Source organism: Juglans microcarpa x Juglans regia, chromosome 8S (assembly GCF_004785595.1).
Source record: "Juglans microcarpa x Juglans regia isolate MS1-56 chromosome 8S, Jm3101_v1.0, whole genome shotgun sequence".
Lineage (NCBI taxonomy): Eukaryota > Viridiplantae > Streptophyta > Magnoliopsida > Fagales > Juglandaceae > Juglans > Juglans microcarpa x Juglans regia.
Genome location: NC_054609.1, coordinates 17,062,442 through 17,085,120, shown reverse-complemented (window position 1 = coordinate 17,085,120; position 22,679 = coordinate 17,062,442). Strand labels below are relative to the sequence as shown.

At 37.6% G+C, this 22,679-nt stretch overlaps 1 protein-coding gene across 1 annotated transcript; it reads right to left on the bottom strand.

Annotated features, from left to right (window-relative positions):
• Positions 1–335: 335 nt before the first annotated feature.
• Positions 336–21,341, bottom strand: LOC121244469 (putative 3,4-dihydroxy-2-butanone kinase). The gene is made up of 20 exons (XM_041142549.1): positions 21,108–21,341; positions 16,923–16,996; positions 16,771–16,834; positions 16,175–16,287; positions 16,024–16,071; positions 15,595–15,666; positions 15,412–15,501; positions 14,725–14,898; positions 14,361–14,444; positions 13,479–13,534; positions 12,254–12,384; positions 12,088–12,180; positions 11,712–11,776; positions 5,652–5,795; positions 5,513–5,553; positions 4,914–4,997; positions 4,743–4,816; positions 4,559–4,671; positions 4,385–4,480; positions 336–759 (listed from the first exon to the last, which is right to left on the bottom strand). Exons 1-20 carry the CDS (start codon positions 21,145–21,147, stop codon positions 631–633), a joined length of 1,785 nt encoding a protein of 594 aa, XP_040998483.1. The 5' UTR covers positions 21,148–21,341; the 3' UTR covers positions 336–630.
• Positions 21,342–22,679: the final 1,338 nt, after the last annotated feature.

The following is a 22,679-nucleotide window of genomic DNA, read 5'->3' as shown; positions in this document are numbered from 1 at the left end:
AAAAAAAGGATGAAGATCACACAACACCCTTGACAATTGACATTGTCACACCCTTTGTCAATTTTTGAATTGAAAACAAAAATTAAAAGTCGCACAACTATGTCACCTCACTCCGTTTCACTCGCCAAAGAGGCTCACAGTAGTCAGTAGAGCAGCAACTTTTGTCGTTTTAAGTTTGAAATATGACCAAAACCCATAACTTAATATTTTGAAACAGGAAGAAGCACTTAGAAGAGTATAATTCATCCTAGACCTGAGTATCATCAGCAACCATAAAAGAAAAAGACATGATTCAGGGGTTAATTAATGCATACAAAACAATCTAACACAGGCCATTAAAAAGCAACATTTTTGAACCATTTCAATTACAGCCATATGCTCAGATTTCAATGCAGATTATTCTGTCTTGTAGTTACCAATACTCATCAAAGTTACATTTTATCTAAAGAAAATGTTGAGAGATGCACGAGTCTGACTCGCTCTCTCGGCTTTATGCAATGCACAAAAAGCATAAGCGGAGAGCCTAACTTCCGAATACCGTAAAATCATGAGCAAAACTTCCGCAGCAAAAAACGAGCAGGAATTGCTTGAAAAGGAGCAGGAATTACACGAGGAGCTAGATGCATTGGTTCATGAAGAAGCCCTGTACTTCTCCATGACTGCTACAGCTGCTGCTCTGTACCACGAAGCTGCAGCCATTGCTCCAGGATCTGGAACTGATGCAAGGATCTCCCCAGAGACATAGGTTGAACGGCCAGCCTACCAAATCTATCTCATCAGATCCCCATTAAGGTGAATACAATGCATAAGAATGTGGATACTTTCTACATAAAGGATTTCTTGTAGCATGAGTATTATGTGGTCTAAAACATGTCACCTAGTGTAGTGCACTAGCTAAACCCCAAACCCATGTAACGCAACTCCTCATAGATAAAGTAAATCGACTTCTTATCAATAGGACGTAGCCCCCAAAAATTGTTTATACCTACAGGTTCGAACCTTAGACTTGGGGAGCATACCCCTAAGACCAAGGCCCTTACCATTGGTGTCAACCCCTAGTAACAGTCATTGAGTCACACAGGAAATGATTATGTGTAAGACAAGTTCTCACAGGTACATGAATATCGAGCCTGCATAACATTTCTACAGTTATTTTGGTTCTAATGACTCTACATTGAACTGCAGGGAACATACCAACAGACTGATCAACTCCATGACCAAAAAGGGCCAACAGGCACAAGTAGAATCGGGGAGGCCAAACATGTGGACCCTGGTTCTGTAGTAGCATGTGGGTCATGGTCAGGGACTACATTGGTGATTGTGTATCTCATTCTCACAGGCTTTATAAAGCTCACTTTAGTTTATCTATCAAGAGTCACCTCAGGTAAGCACCATGTAGTAACAATCAGTCCCAAAAGCCCATGCCACTTACTCCCATACAACTCAAGTAACACGATAGCATACAACTAAGCTGATGGTCACTCATGAAGGTCTAAGGTTAAGACAGGTGCTTTAATGCTTGAGTCATCTTATACCAATATGTGCCTATTATGATAACCACATAGGAATGTGATACCTCATATGATAAGAATAAGGTTAGGTGATGTATGAGATCCCATATTTCTTAGGAATGAGAAGTTCTTGCTCTTTATAAGATTCCAATAGGGCTCCAATTGTATCATTGACTAGTCCTTTTAGAGTATAGGTCATGTGGTTTGAGCCTTCCATTGGGGCATTACAAATGGTATTAGAGCCTATCATAACCAAAAATATGAGACTTGAGTCGTGCCACCTATAACGGACAGGCCTGACAAGGACGTTGGGAATTTAAGAGGAGGAGATTGTAATACATATGATAAGGATAAGAATAGGTGGTGTATGGAATCCTACATTGCTTAGGAATGAGAAGCTTTTGCTCTTTAAAAGATTCCAATGGGGCTCCAATTGTATCATTAGAGCCCCATTGGAATCCATGTGATTTGGGCCTTCCATTGAGGTGTTACAAGGAGTCCATGTGATTGATAACCTTAACACCCAAAAGTGTAAATTTTTTATAATACATGGCTTGATTCTAATTAAAATAAAGGAAGAATAAAAGAATCTAACAGTTTGGATCTTGAACGTATTGCCAAAAGGACAGAAAATGCGTAAGCACGATCTTGTGCATATGTTTAATTATTTTTCCAAGTAAGGTATGTTTTCGTGGGAGATGTTGCTCATGTGGAGAGCTTGGCTTCCATCTTGGGATGTAAGATATCTCATTTGCGGATAACATCCCCTTGGGTGCACCATTCAAATCAAAATCAATTTGGGACAATGTATTAGAGAAAATGGAGCGAAAACTGGCTAACTAGAAGAGGATGTACCTTTAGGTGGTAGGATTACTTTAATTAAAAGTATTCTATCCAACCTGCTGACTTACTTCCTATATATCAGGAGGGGATAAATGATGAGTTTAAGTTTCACTTGGTAAAAAGGGCCAGGGTATGCTCCCCCATATCAGAAGGAGGATTGGGTATAAGGAATTTATAGGTTTTTGAAAAGGCTTTGTTGGGAAAATGGCTGTGGAAATATCATCAAGAATGGGGACCTTGTGGAAAAACATCATAAACTTTAAGTACAGTGAAGCATGGGGAGGTTTGTGCTCAAATGAGGTAAGCGGGCCATATAGGGTGGGCCCTTGGAAGCACATAAGAAGAGGATGGGATGCCCACTTCAGAAACACCTAGTTTGAGGTGAGTGATGGACTCAAAATCAAAATTTTGACACAGCATATGGTGCAGAGATAGGCCACTCAAGGAAGCTTATCCAGAAGTCTATGGTATAGCAAGAATGAAAGAAGCCTCGATTGCGGACATGTTGGTCACATCAAACGGTGCTCCTCAATGGAATGTCACTTTTTTCATAAATGTGCATGATTTGGAGGTCGACACAATATTGGAGTTTTATGATCTCATATATTCCACCCGCATGAGGAGAGAAGTTGATGACAAGATTTTCTAGCGTCGCTCTAAGAAAGAAAAGTTCATTATCCGCTCTTTCTATCAAGCCATGCACACACATAAAACCAACTCATTCCCATGGAAAGGAAGCATTTGGAAGACAAGGGCACCATTAAAGGCACTCGTCTTTGTATGGACAACTTCATTGGGGAAGATACTCACACTCGACAACTTAAGGAAACGTCGATTCATTATCATGGAGTGGTGTTGTATGTGCAAAAAGAGTGGGAAGTTAGTTGATCATTTATTACTTCATTGTGAGTTTGCCACGACATTATGGAATGACTTCTTCACTTGGGTGATGCCGAGAAGGGTGATCGATCTCTTAGCTTCTTGGCGAGGCCTCAAGGTAACTCTCATATTGCAGCAATATGAAAGATGGTCCCAATATGCTTATGGCAGTGCATTTGAAAGGAAAGGAATGACAAGAGCTTCGAAGATCGAGAGCAAGCAATGAAGGAGCTTTCATTACTTTACTTCATTGGTCGGTTGTAATTGATTTCAATGGAATGAGTTTCCATGATTTTCTTGTATGACTGAACTAGCACGCTAAGGCGATGCTCTTGTATATGTTTCATATACCTAGGTTTTAGCCTATTCTTATGATCAATAAAACTTTGTTTAACGATAAAAGAAAAGGTATGTTTTCATGTGGATATATATATATATATATATATATATATAATAAAACAATATTATAAACACATTTCACATTACCAAAAAAATTATCAATATATTCATCAACTCAGGGATATATGGTACATGTTTATGATAGTGAAAAGATCGGATATTATAGATAGCTGAAAACTCAATATATTCAATGTTACTCTTTTAAGTTGTGGATGGAGAGATCAGTGAAAAAAAATGAAAGCAAGGAAAAATTGAGCCATGTTCAGGTCCTAGTGCAAAATTGAACAGAAGACATCTGTGGCTATAGTTCATTTTAGTCCTGCCTTTAACCACAAGGCTGCATCCTGACAGGTTTTTGAAAATCTTTTGGGTCAAAATATTGAGAAAATCCAATTATTTTATAAGGTTTGGGGCTAAATTTTAAAATATATAGATTTTTAGATATATTTTCAAAATATGGTTAATAAATATTTTTTGGAGTTAAAGGGGTTATTAATCTTTTGGGGTCTAGAAAGAATTTTTGAATAGGGGTCAAGGGTCAAGGAAGGAGGGGGAGTGGTGGTCCCCATCCCCCTAGATCCAGCACTGCTACAGTATTCATGGAAATTGTTTCCACCTTAATTGAGGGTCATGTAAGGAACATGCAGATGCATTCAAAGACTGCTTATTTTCATGTCCTTTGATTAGAAAGAATGCCAAGACAAAGAGGCTTAATCCCAATGAAATAGGAAAAGAATCAATAAGAATATCACCTGTGCTTGCATGTGCTTGGTTGATTCAGCTCCAGCCAATGCTGCTTCAGACGAGAGAACAAAAGCAGTGCAAGGATCATCCCCAGCCTTTAACCTCTGTATGCAAAGTTTAATATATTAGTCCTTAAGGCCACAATGATTATGAAACAGATGATAATGATCATTGGTAATGACCTCCTGAAGTATTGCTGATGCTGGAATAAGGGCATCTAACAATGTGCGATAACCAGCACTAGCTCCCCCATATTTACTGACTGCTGCAATGGAAGCTTCAAGTGCTTCAGCCCCTGGATTAAAAAAAAACTCAATGAGTGAATGTGCAACTCTCAAGATTATGACATTGGGATGATTATCTCACATTGTTTTGCAGTGACAACTGACTGGGAGCTTGCTATCAACTGTGCATATGCAGCCTTGCAAAATATATTATATCTGTTTCAAAATGAGAGATTAAATGATTTTTCAGACTTATGCGAATGAATCAATTTGTCAAAGTCAATCAAGTAAAGATCCAGATAAAGGAAAATACAGGATCCCACTAGTTCCTCCCATAACTCTTCTAATAGATGATCCAATTTCGTTCACTGTTTCTGCAGCATCATTCAGAGGGTAACTGGGAACAGAAGATGGAAATTAATACACTGAAGTTAGCTTATTTTGAAATGATCATAATCTGGGAGAAAAATAATTAACATGTAATTCAGTAACTGCAAATATGTGCAACCTGTGAACATTATGATGATGTGCGTAATGAAAATACAATACTTCACCATCTTCCATTTATCCTTTTCTTCCTTTTTTTTTTTTTTTTTTAATCTTAAGCCATTTTCGATTTATCCACTTCCTTTCTTTTTTTTTATCCTTTTTGCTTTTTTTCCTTTATTGGGTGCTGAAGAAGATGAAAATGGTCTTTGAGGAGAAAGGCAGGCTCAGGGTAAGACAACCACATGACAAACTTTACCACCATATCTAATGGCATCTTGGATGGATAAGTTTGATATTTCTAGCCTCTTTGAACCATTAACAAGGAAGTGCATTGAATATGTCAATCATGTCGGTGATCTTCTCGATGATAAGATTGCAACTGTGGATTTTGTCTTATAAATCTAGTCAAAGTGAACAACTTACTTTTTGATGTCCGCCAGAATTGCTGTTGCACCTCTATACATCTGCAGAAGCAGATAAATTAGACACAGCACGATACATACTACATAATGGACAAGCAATATATCGGAAATAGTGATAGGGCTACTAGGATAGGACTCACTGTTGACCCACAGTCACCATCACCTACTTTGCTATCCCATTCATTCAGACTTTCCCTAAGATTGACAACTGCGTTTGCTGCTGCTTCAATAGCAACCTCAAGAATCTGGCCTTGTTGATTCAATTGCGGTGATCGACTTAATGCCTAATCAAAAGCATCAGCAGACAGATTTAATAGAATAGACGTGTAAACAGGAAAAACATAAAAAGAAAAACAAGTAATTTAGAATTAGAAAATAAAGTAAATCAGAGCATCACAAGCATGGCAATTGTGCTCCAGAATGTGACAGAAAAAGCAAAGACAGAAATGAAGACCAGTGGTGATAAATGGAAGTTAAACCATTATCCTTAAAACCTGCCCAACATTTTCCCAACTACATCACATGTGCCTACACGTACTGACTGATAAGATTGCCATATATTTCAAAGCGAGGATGCCGTATTTTTCTACAGAAACTCACGACAACCAAACCAGGTTTGTAGAGGTAAAAATGTTATCGAAAGTGTCAAAGACAGTGAGTAGGGAACTTGTCTAAAAGAGTACAATCATCTTAATCTGATTTTCCATGGGGGTAACAAATTTTTTTTTTTTTTTTTTTTATAAGTAAAATAAGTATTTATTAAACCACCAACTGTCAATTACAAAGATAGAAAAGCCCTAATTATGTAGGAGCATTAGAAACTAAGAAATCATGAAGGTCCATGCCATTAAAATCCACAGCAATGGCCCAAGTACAAAGAGTCCTAAAAAATAACAGATTTAGCTCCGCCAAGGATCTCTCTATCTTCAAAAGTCCTCCCATTGCGCTCCTGCCATAGACACCATATAATACAGATAGGGATCATCTTCCAAACCGCTCTAATCTGTCTCACACCTCGAATTGAGATCCAGCAAGCCAATGCATCCAAAACGGTTTCCGGCATAACCCAAGCTAAGTCCATTCTTTTAAGCACCTCATCCCAAAGAGTCCTGGCTACCTTGCAGTGTAAAAGTAAATGATTCACCGACTCACCCCTGCTTTTTTACACATACAATACCAATCTGCAATGATTATCCTCTTTTTTCTCAGATTATCCGTAGTGAGAATCTTGCCCAAAGACGTTCACACAAAGAAGGAAGCTTTGGGAGGAGCCTTATGACGCCAAAGCCTCTTCCATGGAAACTGTATCTCAGGAACTTTTGTGAGGACCTTATAGAAGGAACGGACAGTGAACACTCCTTTCCCTGCAGGACTCCACTACAAATCATCTTCATGCTCCATATTTGGACGACAAGAGTACAAGAGACTATAAAAATCTACAAAACTCCCCATCTCCCAATCCTATGCCACTCAGTTGAAATTGATGTTCCAATGAATGCTCCTACCTGAGACTTCCATAACCTCCGCCACTGTGGCATCTTTGGCACTTGCAATCAAGAAAAGAGTAGGAACCAGATATTGTAGAACACTGTTATTACACCAAGCATCCTTCCAAAATCTGATCTTGAAACCTGTCCCCAATTGCAGTCTAGTGTGTCGATGGAAAACCTCTCATCCTCTTATAATATGTTTCCATAGCCCCATTCTGGATGCCCCTCTAACTTCTCTAGTACACCATCCCTCTCCTAAATCACCATATTTGTTCTCGATCATAGTCTTCCATAAAGCATCTGGTTCCTTGGTATATCGCCACAACCATTTGCCAAGTAACGCTCGATTGAACAACCTCAAGTTTCTAATACCCAAACCACCATTAGAGATAGGACGGCACACCATCTCCCACTTGACTAAATGGAATTTAAACTCATCTCCTAGACCCCCCCACAGAAAATCTCTCTGTAGCTTCTCAAGTTGACCCGCCACACTTGCTAGTAAAGGGAATAACGAAAATAAGTAGGTGGGTAGGTTAGAAAGTGTACTTTTGATTAACGTAATCCAGCCCCCTTTCGACAAGTACATTCTCTTCCATCCTGCCAATCTCCTCTCTACTTTTTCAATCACTGTATCCCAAATCGAGCGTGCCCTTGATGCTATACCCAATGGTAATACCAGATAAGTCATAGGAAGAGATGCTATTTTACAACCCAGTGTGCTAGCCAACTCCCTTATATTTTGAACTTCTTCAATCGGCACCAACTCGGATTTATCATAATTCACTTTTAAACCAGATACTGCTTCAAAACAAAGCAACAGCGCCTTCACAGCCCTCAACTAGGCTTGATCAACCTCGCACATAATAAGTGTATCGTCTGCAAACAACAAATGAGAAATAGTAGTAATACCTCTACTCAGCAATCCAATCTGGAAGCCACTGACAAACCCATTAGTCACTAAAGCCGAGATCATCCTACTTAGTGCCTCCATAACAATAACGAAAAGTAAAGGAGATAACGGATCCCCTTGTCTCAAACCACGAGAGCTCGAGAAGAAACCCTCTGGACTGCCATTGATCAACACAGAGAATTGTACCGTGGAAATACACCAACTGATCCAAGACCTCCACCTTTCTCCAAACCCACACCTACCCAGTAAATATAGAAGGAAATCCCAATTAACATGATCATACACCTTTTCCATATCTAACTTACACATAATCCTTGGGTTGCCAACCTTCAATATACTGTCCAAACATTCATTAGCAATTAGAGCCGCATCAAGGATCTGTCTACCCTTAACAAAAGCATTTTGAGGCTTAGTAACGATTTTCCCCAAGACCCCACTTAATCGATTGGCAAGCACTTTTGCAATGATCTTATACACACTATTCACTAAACTAATGGGCCGAAAATCTGAGATCTCAATGGCCCCTACATTTTTAGGGATTAATGCAAGAAAAGTAGTGTTGAGACTTTTCTCAAATTTTCCTACTGAGAAGAACTCCTGAAACACCTTCAAGAGATAATTTTTTAATCACCTCCCAACATTCTTGGAAAAAATCCATAGAGAAACCATCCAGACCGGGGGCCTTATCTTTTGCTATCTTCCTTACTACATCATAGACCTCTTCCTCTTTGAAAGTCCTCTCCATCCTAGCAACGTCCCCTGGCTCAATAGTGTCAAAAACCAATCCATCCAAAGTAGGCCTCCACCCCACCTGCTTAGTGAGAAGCTTTTCAAAGAACTCGATCACGTGGTCTTGAATAACCTCTTTTTCTCTACACTCGACCCCCTCAATTTTCAGCACTTCAATATTATTATTTCTTCTATGAGAGTTTGCAATTCTATGGAAAAACTTTGTATTTTGATCCCCTTCCTTTAACCAAAGAGCTCTTGATTTTTGGCACCATGACATTTCTTCCTGCAGGATTATCCTCTCAAGATCTGCGACCAGCAAAGTTTTCTGTGCTTGCTCCTCCTCAGTAAGTGGCATCCCTACTTCTAGTCCTTCTAAATCCTATATTTCCACCCACTTAGTATTTTTGTTCTCCTCTACATTGCCAAAAGACTGTATATTCCACTCCTTTAAGTCTCTTTTTAAGACTTTCAGTTTATTCGCAAAAATGAGACTGGGTGTACCTTCGAAGTGATACGAAATCCATCATTGTTTAACTCTTTCCACAAAACCTTCTGACTTCAACTACATGTTCTCGAACTTAAAATACCTTCTAATGCTACGAATACCTCCACAATCAAGTAAAATAGGCCAATGATCCAAGGCTAGGCGTCCCAAACGCTTTTGCCATACATCCGGAAAATGGCTCTCCCACTCAGGAGAAATTAAGAAACGATACAAGCGGGACCAAGTCTGATTATTTGACCATGTGGCTGGACCCCCAGCAAGCGGAAGGTCTATCAAGTTCAAGTCAAAGATACACTCTGAGAACTCCAAACTTGCTGGCCTCAATCTTCTACTTCCAAAGCTTTCACTCTGGAAACGAATCACATTGAAATCACCCCCAATACACCAAGGGAGCTCCCACTAGCTATGTACTCATGCAAGCTCATCCCACAATAATCTTCTATCGACATCTAGGTTAGGCCCATACACACCTGCAAATGCCCACAAAAAACCATCTGACACACATTTAAAAGAACATGCTACTATATAATCCTCCACTTTCTCCACCATCCGTCTATCCCACATCACCACAACTCCTCCTGATGCCCCTAAAGAGGCCAGGTATACCCAGTCTACATAAATACTGCTCCATAAACTCCGAACAGTCTTCCTACTGATCATCTTCAGCTTCGTCTCCTGTAGGCATACAATGTCCACTTTCCACTCACGGAGTAGGTTCCGAATCCGAAGACGCTTCACTACCTCGTTTAGACCCCGGACATTCCTGGGTTTCATTGGGGAACAATCAGCCCCTTCCTTTTTGCCCTATTCCTGCTCGAGCTACCCTCCGAGTTCATCGACCACATCAATCTTTTTAATTCCCGACTTTTCTTCGAGTCCCCCTTCTTTTTTTTTTGTGATGTCCAGCTTCCATAGCAGTTAACAAAGCTATGAACTGCTCTTCATACCCATCACAATCAATTCCCACAACATGTTGAATTTCTTTTGCTTTATGAATTACCCAATCTGAGGCTTGATCCGGGAAATAGTAGTTTAATGGGATAGGATTCCCCATTTTGTTGTTCTGGAAGTTCTGAAACTCACTCCCCACCGAGAAATCCTCCAACCTGCAAGCCTCAGAGATGAAAAGTTCGTCCTCCACAGAATGCATCAGATCATCCGAGTCCTTCTCTACCTCAACCAACTCAAACTCCAAAGGTTTCGAAGACATTATTGCCGGAGCCAAAAACACCCCACCACCACTCATCAGCGAGTTCTGGGCCTCCTTTGACGAAGAAAACTGCGATTCGAGACCCACCAGAGCCTATTGCACACAGAGTACCGGCGACACCTCGTCGACGACCTCTACAACCTCCGTCAGCGTGGTCTGTGTGGTCGCCTCCTGACCACTCACCGTTGGCACGCTTTCCGGCACGAATCCGAGACTAAGAAGCTCAAATGGGATTATCGGGTTGGGCTCAGGTTCTCGACACCCTTGGGCGACACGGGTTTGCGGACCTTGGGCTGAGACAACCCGGGTCCTTGCCCGCACCTTTGGGCCCTAGGCTGAGATGGCCCAGCCCCACATGGATCTTGCACATTGGGCCAAGATGGCCCACCCATCTTTCTCCATACATTCCAGCCCTTTCCCCTTTTAACTCTCTGTTGGGCCCCTTTCTGAGCTTTACTCGGCCCACTACCCATGACCTTCATCTTGGCTTTTAAATCAAACACAAGATCAGTTTCCTTAAACGAACCGACAAAAGCCACTATCACAGCCATGTCTCTCTGCAAGGAACGCAACTGCCCCTGCATTTCCAGCAGCTTCCTTTGCACCTCCCACATTTCCTGACACGCCACAGAGCCCCTGCCATGGGGTTGGTTCGACACACCATCACGACCCACACTCACCCTTACAACTTTCAGTATTGACGAGGAGAGGACCTCCTTATACGACCGCGCATGGTGCCTCGGAACCCCCCTTCCATTGCCTGGTTGACCTCCGCCATGCAAACCAGCCACTTTAGTACCCTCTTTCCCTTGTTCTAATAGCACCTCCCTCATCTTCCTCCAACCCCAACCATTTTCACCTTCTGAAATACATAAAACATTCCTCCTCCCCCCTGGTTATACTCTGAAATTTCAAGATATCTCCCTCTCCTATTTGCACATCGTTGAGCAATGATACTACAGAAGCCATCTCGCGTTGCCAGATACACCTCCTTCTTCCCCCTGCTCAGACTCTCCTCTAACACCTTCCCAAGCCACTGAGTTGAAGAAAGCCCCAGCATCACCGTATGCTCTGTTTTACAGCTTCTCTAGGTGACTCTCAAAACAACACCACCAAGTTTTGACAAAGTAAAGCATTTGGATTCAATCACCACTTCTATAGAACGACCCATCATAACCATCACAGCTTCAGAAAACAATCAACGTAACATTGACGATGAAGAAAATGTTACAGGAAACAAACGAGAAGAAAAAGTGTGCATGTGTACGGAGAGAAAAAGTTTCTCATAGAGTTACCAATGCTAATAGCAACACCTATAAGCCTGTCTCCAAATAAATTTCATAAGCATACCTCATCACTCTTTGTTGAACGAGACGGTGGCATTGGAACAGGAATCTTGGTAGGTGGATGATTACCTGCCAGTAAAGACAATTCTCGAGTTCAATAAAAGTCAAGGTAGCGTAGAACTTGTCTCATACATACATGCATGCATAAATATATGCACATGCGCGCGCACACACAACACACTCGTACACACATAAATAAGATGATAATACTTTACTAATGATGGGAACCACTTTCATTACTAGTTCAATATATATTATGCTTGCCATTATGGAGCATCTTATTAGTTTAGATAGAATGCTCAAACAATGTTCAAACAATCCCATATATAAAAGGAAATTTAGAGAAATTAAGAAAAGAAAGCAATGTTCAATTCACTGACCATCAACGCCAACAGGCCAATATGGAGCCTTAGTTGGAGCATCCAGACGTTGCAAAATAGTTTCATCTGCCTTCATGATGGATATTGAAAAACCTGAAAAAAACACGATGTTGAGGAGAACCATAATATTAGTTTAGACATGATGCTCTTATCAGCATAAACAAACCTGCCATATCAAGAGATGTCATAAATGACCCTGTATACACTCTATCAACAGCCAGTCCATGTTCAAGCTGCAATTTTGGCACTGCTTTTCCTGATGCAATCATTAATTCCATTATAGGGGTGGCTCCTAACCTGCAATTCAAAGGACAATTTTATCAAAAACAAGAGTGCCATGAGGATAATGGAACATCAGATAAATTGTTGACCATCATAAGGAAACAGAGAAACTAAAGTCAGGAAAAGTTTATGTTTTGGAATAACATCCTAAAAAGAGTTGATGGCACAACAAACAGCACATGTAAGATAATAACTGAGCAGCTATACTAAATATCTATTAGAAACAAATAAAATGATTGAACAAAACTAAAATTACATTACTTGGTCACTGTTCAGCAGAAAATTGAAGTTTTTGATTTAGAAAACCAGGAAACTTTGAAAACATTGGCCAAGAGCAGCAAGTTCAGATCGATTTTTATAATTCTTGTATAATTAGGTTCACAAATATCTAATATATTTTACTCTGTAATGTGGCAGAGGAACAGATTTGATCCAGATTGGACAATTGAAAAACAAAGGATTTGTAATTTTGAAATTAAAGATAGTAACAAAAAAAAAAAAAAATTGTAGTGGGGGCAGAAACAGCTGGGAGTATCAAACATGTAATGAGTTAAAAAGAAACATCATAAAAGGTTGTCAGATTTGTCAAATAACACCACGTTTCAGTTACCTTCACTTTTATTAAAATCTAAAAGAAGTTGATTGTAGGTCCCTTCTTTATAAATAAGGTAGATTTTATTAAAGAACAAAAGGTCATTACCCAAGTACATAGAAAGCATACAAGAGATGCACCTAAAAAGAAAATGCAAAAAGATCTAGAAATTCACGGAAAAGAGTTTATAAGAAAAACAATAAATATGAAAAAAAACACAATTCCCAGCATCAGTGGTTCAACGCATCAAAGCTTGGTCCAAACTTGTAACCTTAGGAAGGTCTAAGAAACTTGTAATCTGTCTGACATTCCGGTTTGAGTTGCACTACTGATTTGATGTTTACCTTAGTTTTTATCAATTTGCAACCATAAAGATATAAACTAGAAACTCAATCCACAAAAACATGTATCTATTTAATATAATGTTGATTGCTATGATGCTAATAGCACAAATAACAGTCAATCCCATAACTTGATAAGGTGAATTCTGATCTAAAGCACAGATCCTGGCACCTACCCATTGATCATGAGCACAACTCTATTGCCTCGTGTAATGGGAACATAGTTGGTTTCCTGCAAAGATTATATAATTTAGACCAGTGGTCATCAACTTGAGCTATAAAATTTTTGGAAATGAGAAAAAAAAGAACCTTATGCTGTAAACTTAATCACACACATGGTGTGGGATTTTAAAATTTTAAATATAGTCATGGTGCAAAGATATACAAGCTACTGCAAAGTATAACATCGGATAAATTTTTTCTCATTGATTGACATAAGTAAGTTGCATTAATAGCTAGGTGCCTCCTTCTAATATCTCTAATTGAATGCCCAGCTACATCAAATATATGATTCTTTTTCTGCCCTTAAACACTATAATAAGCATTAAGCATGCAGCCTCCAAAACAACCAAGTTCTAAACTAAAAACCATGCTGTTAAGAAACTCAAAAATGAACCAGGTAAGTCCCCATTCAGTCCAAAAAGAGCAAAAATAGCATCAAAAGGATGCAGCAGATTGCTTTGAAGATATTGTCCAGAAAGTCAAACTTAGAATGACTAAGGCCCCGTTTGTTTTCACAGATGAGATGAGTTGAGATTAAAGTTAAAAATTGAATAAAATATTGTTAGAATATATTTTTTAATATTTATTTTTGTTTTGCGATTTGAAAATGTTGAATTGTTTATTTTATTTTGTGTGGAAATTTAGGAAAATTATAATGATTAGATGAGATGAGTTGAAAAGAGTTGTGAAAACAAACGAGTCCTAAGTGCTCTAGGATCATTGGCATAAAAATATACAGAACCCTAGAACGCGTCTTTGTTAAGAAAAAAAAAATCAGTAAGGGTGAGCATGCTATATATTAAAACAAGAGTTGAACATAAAATACTTTGACATACCAGTGAGAGTATTTGATTAAGAACATGAGAAACCACCACATCCACAGGCTGAATGTCGGCCACAGCAGCACCAGGTTCACCATGCTGTACACAAATGCATGTTTAGTATGCTTGATACGTAAAAGTTGAACAAGAATTTAATTACTCTAGAAGTAAAAGTTATATAACTGAGCAATTGATAAATAATATCAGCAAGTAAAAACCAGTGGATAGATCAAAAGTAATCAACTACAGATAAGCTCAGCAAAGACAAAGAACTCCAAATTGTCTTACGTATTAAAAATACTACAAATTTAAAATTCTTGAAATAAATAAAGAGTGCATTTCTTATTTCAAAGACAAGGGATGGCTGAAAATGACATACAATTCCAAGGCCAAGTTCCATTTTCCCTGGACCTAAACGATCTGATGTAACCTGCCCAGGCAGTGTGCAAACAGATAGAGCAACACCCATTGTTCCAACCATTTCTGATGCACATTTTGCTTCGGCAGCAATATCAGCAAGGGAAAGGCCAGCAGCAGCAGCAGCTCCAGCCACCTGTCTTTCACGAAGGCAAGAATTTGTGTGACACATTTAGTAAGATGAAAAATTAGAAAAGAATAACCTGGAAATTATATTGTTCGATTAATATAACAAGTCATGAATCACAACGGGAAAAAAGAATACAAGGATATTGTTGAAAACTGAGATACAAGAATATAATTTTTCTTTTCGATCTTTTACTGCCTCATACAATGGATGACTTATAACTCATGCTCTAACTGCATGGTCAAGAAAAAGTCTTGCTTTTCAATCATTGATGTAGTGCTTAAATCCTCATGCATATGTCAAATACAGAACATACAAGTCATTGGCGAAGGAAGAAGAAAATTAACAATACAACAAGTTCTGTATAAAGAATAAAGAAAGATGGATAAAAAGAGAGACACAGACAAGGGAAAAATGAGCCTGGAGTCAGTTCAAGGTTGATGCAAATGCACATGCCACTAAGCTTCTTTAAGTGCATGTTTGGAGAGGGGAGAGAGAGAGAGAGAGAGAGAGAGAGAGGACCTTATGAACGAGAATAGTCCCCGCCAATCCTCTTCGTCCAACTATGCCACGAGGTGGAGGTAAAGCACAATCATCCCCCACAATTACAGTCTATAAGGTGCCAACAACAGTTAAAATATATATATCTTTTGGGTCTAACCATGTAGAAGATGATTACGAATATAAACTTAAATGAAAGCATACCTCCACTTTATAACCTTCAGATTTTGCTTGCTCGGCAGCCAAACCAAAATTCAAACGATCACCAGTATAATTCTGTCAACAGCAGATTATAATGCCTCGAATCAAGGTACAAAAGCTAGATGACTCCAATAATCAGAACCTCCTTATACAGTTAACCACCTTATACAGTTAACCACACTCAAGTAATAATAGACCATTCACAAAGCTCACCACTCTTTCCAACATGGTTTCAGCCACCCTGTAATGAAGATGTTATTGCTTCTTCTCTCTCTCTCTCTGCATCTCTCACTCAAACCCCCCTTTTATTTCTCTCTTTTTAACTGGTCTAGGGTTTCCCAGAATCAACATAAGCCATTAGACACCTAGAACAAAGACGCCATCATAAACCATGATATATAAAAAATAAGTACTCGTTTCAAAATAATGTACCGTGACAATTAGAAGACATCCCATAGGACCTGTTACAGCACGGATGCCCTGTGGTAAAAGTAGGCTAGATCAGAGTCATTTAATAGTGATTACAATTATTGATAGGGTGATGCATATGCATGTCCAATAATAAGAATAAACGAAATCATACGGCAAGAATTGAATCAACTGGTGGAGAGGCAAAAACATCCCCACAAATAGCTGCTGTCAACATCCCCTCCCCCACAAATCCAGCTTGTGCAGGCTCATGACCACTTCCACCTCCTGTATGAAATAGATCAACGTAACAAAAGGCTTCCTAGGATGCCCAATTTAATTGCAGCAACTAACAGGTGTAAGCATACGAACAACTATCGCTTAATGTATTACATCAAAAGACAAAAGAGGACTAGAAGTCATGGATTAGATTTGTCAAGTATTATCTCCCACAAATTGCGAAGGCCAAAGGTCAATCACAATGATCCATACCATCGAGTCACATATTTATCCTTTTGGGTAATTAAGAACTACCGAGGTTGTGAAACAGTATTCATGAAAATAAATAGAAGCAGGAAGAAAACACTCTCTTCAATATTAATTCATAGAAAATAATTAGAATTCAGTATAACATTAACTCACTGCTAACAGTTGTGTATTTAAAAAACGTTCCAACTTTTTTTTTTAACCATAGTAGCTGCTTTAGACAATAAGAGCATGATGGGTGAAACTAATATGAAAACCATGCAAAAAAATTTCATGGTCTCTAACCTGATATAATTGCAACTTTATCATATGTTGAACTAGAAACATCAGCACGTAATACAACCTTCACCTGTGTGTTAATATAGGAGGACAATGTCATAATAAAACTAACTTTATGTAAATAAGCTCCTTAACAAAATCTTAGAGATAAAAATCACCTCAGGAAAACCATCTAAGAACTGCAGCCCAGGATACGTTTCCACAAGTCCCTCGATGAACTCAGTTACAACATCTGCAACAGTATGCAACCACAATAACAAGAAAACTAAGATCCAATTAGCAAATACTATATCGCATTACTCTTTTTATTGTAACTCATTGCTTTACTTGCACGACCCAAAATATTAAAATAGTGATGTTCTTGCACAAGGGAAAAGACAAACTCCCTAACACTCAATCTATACCTCCAAAAGAATGACAGAAAGGAAGTACTGCTTAGGAAAGGAAGGTTAATATAAGTTTCTTCCCTTCCCAATCTCTTGTCCCTTAGGACATACGCAAAGTCAAAGAGAACCAGTACTTTTTTTGAGTAAAGAGAACCATGACTCACTAATGAATAAGAATAGAACCCTTAAATCTTACGTCAAAAAGAACAACACTAACCCTTATCCCAAAGTCATAAGGAGAAACAGATGAAATAGAAAAGAAAAATGAAAAGAAAACTCCTTTTCATGTTTCAATACTTTTCCTACTATATCTAAATAGTCTTTTTAGGTCAAGAAGCACTTGCATGAGTTTGGTGGGATCTACAAAATCATATTAGCTTGGTAGGTGGGATCTACAAAATCATATCTAAGGTATTAGTTAATCGTATGAGTTTAGTGATGGACACACTCATTTCCAAACCCAAAATGCTTTCATTCGGGGCCGGCAAATTTTGGATTCAGTTTTGATAGTAAATGAGTGTTTGGACAGCCGATTAAGAGAAGGCCTTCCGGGGGTTCTTTGCAAGCTAGACATGGAAAAGCCTTATGACCATGTGTGTTGGGACTTTCTATTCTATATGCTTAGAAGATGTGGCTTTGGGGACAGGTGGGCGAATAGGTTAAACATTGTGTTTCGACCGCTCGGTTTTCGGTTTTAGTCAACAGAAAATCTTGTGGTTTTTTCCAGACTTTGAGGGTTTGTGACAAGGGGATCCGTTATATCACCTTTCCTTTTTGTTATAGTCATGGAGGCTTTGAGCCGCATGGTGGAGGCTGCTGAAGGGGGGATTTCTTGCTGGTTTTTCGGTGGGCAGCAATAGCAATGGTGTCAGCTCAATTTCTCACTTGCTATTTGCAGATGATACACTAATCTTTTGTAATGTTGTTAACAATCAGATTCAAGCTCTAAGGCAGTCCTGTTGTGCTTTGAAGCTATTTCGGGACTCAAGGTGAACTTGGAGAAGTCAGAGTTGATACAGGTGGGGGACGTGAGTAATATTGCTTCTCTAGCAGAGTTCTCTATCGAAAGGGAAAGATTAACACTTATCAAAAGTACCCTTTCCAACCCCCCCCCCCCCCACTTACTATCATTCTTTATTCCCATTACCGGTGGGTGTGGCAAACCAGATTGAAAAGTTGTTTAGAGCGTTCTTCTGGGGTGGCATGGGGGAGGAAATTAAATTTCATCTTGTAAGTTGGCAAAGGGTGAGCTGTCCAATTGCGAATGGTGGGCTAGGGGTGCAAAATTTGAGTACTTTTAATAAGGCACTCCTAGGGAAGTGGAGGTATCAATTGGAAGAGAATTCGTTGTGGAGAGAGGTTATTGATCATAAGTATGGTAGTGTGTGGAGGGATGGTGCTCTAAGGAGGGTAGGTGTTCTTATGGAGTAAGCTCATGGAATTTTATTAAAAAGGAGTGGAACACTTTTGAAAAACATATTAAGTTTGAGGTAGATGATGGAGCAAGAACTCGTTTTTGGTTCGATGCTTGGAGTGGGGAGAGCCCTCTTTAGAGCATTAGCATTAAATTGGCCATTCTATTCTTCAAATTTTGACTAATATGTAGTTTTTTCACTTTTAGCTAATCATTCAAAATTTGAAGTTTACATTGGATTAGTCATCACACTCTTTATAATAATAAAATATTATTCTTTTTTATTATTTATATTTTTTTAATTAATTTATATTTTATTTTTATAATCGTTAATAACCTCCAACAATCATATTCATTTTCATTTTCACAATCTAACAATCTATAATATAATAATCTCATATGTATATAGATGATAAAATCTCATATGAATAAAAATCTCATATCTATAATATAATAATCTCAAAAAATACTTTTAGACTTGCTATAGTTCTTTTCATATTTGAAAAGAAGAATAGATTTACTGTAGCTTATAGTTTGGATGAAAACAATTTAGCTAATTCAATGTGGAGCAAATATGGATGATATTTGCTAAATTTAAAGATGAAAAGACATTTGGCTAATTCAATGCCAATGCTCTTACACTGCTTTTCCAATTGTTTTTAACTTGGCAGAAAATCAACAAGTTGCAGTTTCATAATTGTTGTGTCGTGTAAATGGGATGGTAACTTGAAGAGATGGCAGATTTTATAGCTACCTGTATTCAGCAAAGTTTGGAGGTAATGGGGGTGATCGTATGTTGTGGATCCACACAGGGAGCAAAAAGTTTACTATTAAATCTTTTTATAAGGCTTTGACAATCCACCAGCCCACATTCTTTCCGTGGAAGAGCATTTGGAAGGTTTTTGTGCCGTCCAAAGTTGCGTTTTTTATTTGGACAGCTACACTTGGGAAGATTTTGACGGTAGATAATCTAAGGAAGCTGGATATGGTGATCACGGAGTGGTGCTACACGTGTAAAAGGAATGGGAATCGATAGATCACTTGCTTTAACATTGTGAGGTGGCTGGGGAGTTATGGGCTAGTATCCTTAATAGAGTCAGGCTGAGTTGGGTAATGCCTAAGAGTGTGCTGGAACAAAAGGCATAATAACACTCAACTGGCAGCAAAGTGGCGAATGATACCTTTGTGCTTAATGTGGTGTTTATGGTCAGAAAGGAATGATAGGTGCTTCAACAATAGGGAACGTGCAGTGGCGGAAATCTGGAATTTATTTATATTTTCTCTTTTTCAGTGGTTTTCTGCCATTGTACTGAAGGGTGGGAATGTCCATGAGTTTCTATCTTCTTTTCAGCTCAGTAGAATGTAATTAGGTATCTCACTTTGTATACTTCCTGTGTACTTGGGCATTGCATAGTTTCATTCTATTCAATAAAGATTCTTACTTATAAAAAAAAAAAAAAAAAAAAAAAAAAAAAAAAAAGCACTTGCATGTTAGTTAACTAGAGCTAGAATTTACTAGTGTGAATATTCATTATGATTAAAAAGTCTTACTTCATTGTAAAATTATTCAACCCTCAAATGAGTACAAACATTCGTACAAGAGGGAAAAACTAAACCTTAAACAGCACTTCCTAGTAACTGTCCGACTTACGATTGCTATTCTCCTTAGAAATTTTTTATTTGAATGACTTGGTCTGCCTCCCAAGGACTTATTCTTTCTTTAGCCTTTGATTAATCTCAGAACCTGCCTTAACTCTCCATTTTTTCTAGGGTCTATTCCGAGGACTAAATGTACCAAAGAAAACAAAATATCAGATATTGGTTTTTTAGTGAATAAGAACAAGGGATCCTCATCTCGGCCTTAAGTCTCCGTTCAGTTTCAGCAAACAGGCAAGAAGAAATTATCTTCAATTGTCATTTAACATTTTTAAGTTCCCAAAAACAACATGAAACATAGCATTCGAGATTGTCCTAACTTTTCTCGGCAACCTAACATCAGTAAGTCAAAGTGGATTTCTCTCCAAAACAGACAGTTATAATAGATTTGAAGCTGGAAAATATTCATAAATCATCACAGAAAACGCAAGTAAGCAAGAGTTTCCGAGAAAACCACACGAAAATAATAATCGTAATACTCGCATTTTTTAAAATTCTCTCGGTAAACAAACAGATAATTACGAACCTAAATTCATAGCTACCTTCAGCCTAACGCACTTAAAATACAGAGCATCAACTAAGAAATCTGAGCATGAAAATAATTATTAAGTCAATTGATATAACGCCAAAAAGTCAGAGATTTCCCGGAATATAACTAAGAATTAAATTGATCATCAAAAAACCAAAAGAAAGAAAAACAGCACGGTCGCATTTCCCTTCTCGTACCTGTTAGTTCCCCCGGCGGTTTTCTCGGCAACCGATCAGATAGAAGGAACTCAAGAATCGCACATGAATTTTACTATGCAAACCAAAAATCCTAAAAAATGTAGGAAAAGAAAATGCGAAGAAAGAAGCAAGAGAGATAGTCTAAGGGTGAAAACGCGAACCGTTGGGATCGTTGATGAGCTTCTTGCCACGGGAAGCCATGTCGTCAACAAGGCAAGCTCTAGCTAGCGAAACCAGTTTGTTTTTCGCATGAAATGAGAGAGAGAGAGAGAGTCTGCGTCACACACACATGGAAACGCACCAGCTGCCAGTGCGGGTTTGTTGCTTGAAGGTCAAGGGCAGAGGGAGAGAGAAGATGGGGGTTGCTTGTCCGATCGAGGAAGCCAACATCCCTTGTCCGGTAATTACGGAAATGTCCTTGTTCTGGTAATGGATAAAATTACAGCTCAAAGTGTTTTGAGTCAAGTGAATGAACTTTTCAATTACCTTTTTCTTAAAATTCATAACTTCCGAACCATACCAACTACTTTAGTGTTAGTTTGAGCAGTAGAGTTGTGGATGATATACTATTATTTATTATTTATTATTTATTATTTATTTATTTATTATTTATTATTATTTATTATTATTTAATAGTCGATTATTATTTTTTTTATTATTTTAATATTATTTATAAAATATTTGAGATCACTTCAGTGCCAATATGAAACTTTAGTTTTGACAACTGACCCTCCAATATGAAATTACAAGGTCAACCCTATCTCAAAATCTAACGTCGTTGAATTACACATCAAGCTATCGATGGTATTTAGAGATTGACAATATTGTCCAATATGCTGCTTTTTTTTATTTAAAAAAATTGTTTTAAAATTATTAACTAAAATATTGTTTTAAAATTGTTTTAAAACTTCTCTAAAAGATTTGTACATCTAAACATATTCCACCATTTTTACAAAATCTTATAAAATTTTAAAAAAATATAAACGTTTTAATTAATATTCATAAACATTTTTGTACTATTTAAGAAAATTTCTCCTCTCTAAACATCCATAGAAAAGTTGAAAGTTTTTTTTTTTTTTTTTTACTTTGATGATATATAATACTTGCTATTGTCAAAAGAAAAATTGTATTCATAAGTTCATATGCAAAACACACTATTTAAAGAATAACTTTAAAGTCGGTGTATAGAATATATTATTCACACCACTTAAATAATAATATTTAATTTGTAAGATTTAAATTTTAAAATTTATCTTCTAAATCAAATTATATCACATAAATAGTGTGTAGTATAAAAATCTTAAAATAGGAGTACTCTACGTAACATAATTGTATTCTTATTTTGAGAGTATTTAGTAATTATTATTTTCAAGTAAACCCAACAAAAAATTAAAAAAAATATAACAATTTTGTTTAACGCGATATGAATTAATTTTCAACTTCATAATCTCCAACTTTTAATTTTGATCATATTAATCTATACACTAAAAAAATGTTATAAGTTTGTGACTATTAATAAATTTATATATTTTTTAAATATCTTTATTTTAGATATTTAAAAAATATATATAATTACACTATTGATATACAAAATTATAAGACCGAATAAAAGCACCCAATAAATAATGCGCAATTGCATAATAACATCTTATTTCTAGATTTTGTTGACTTCTATTTTAATTAAAAATTAATATTTTATTATCAAGTTTTTAAAATTATGGTGGTTAGGAGAG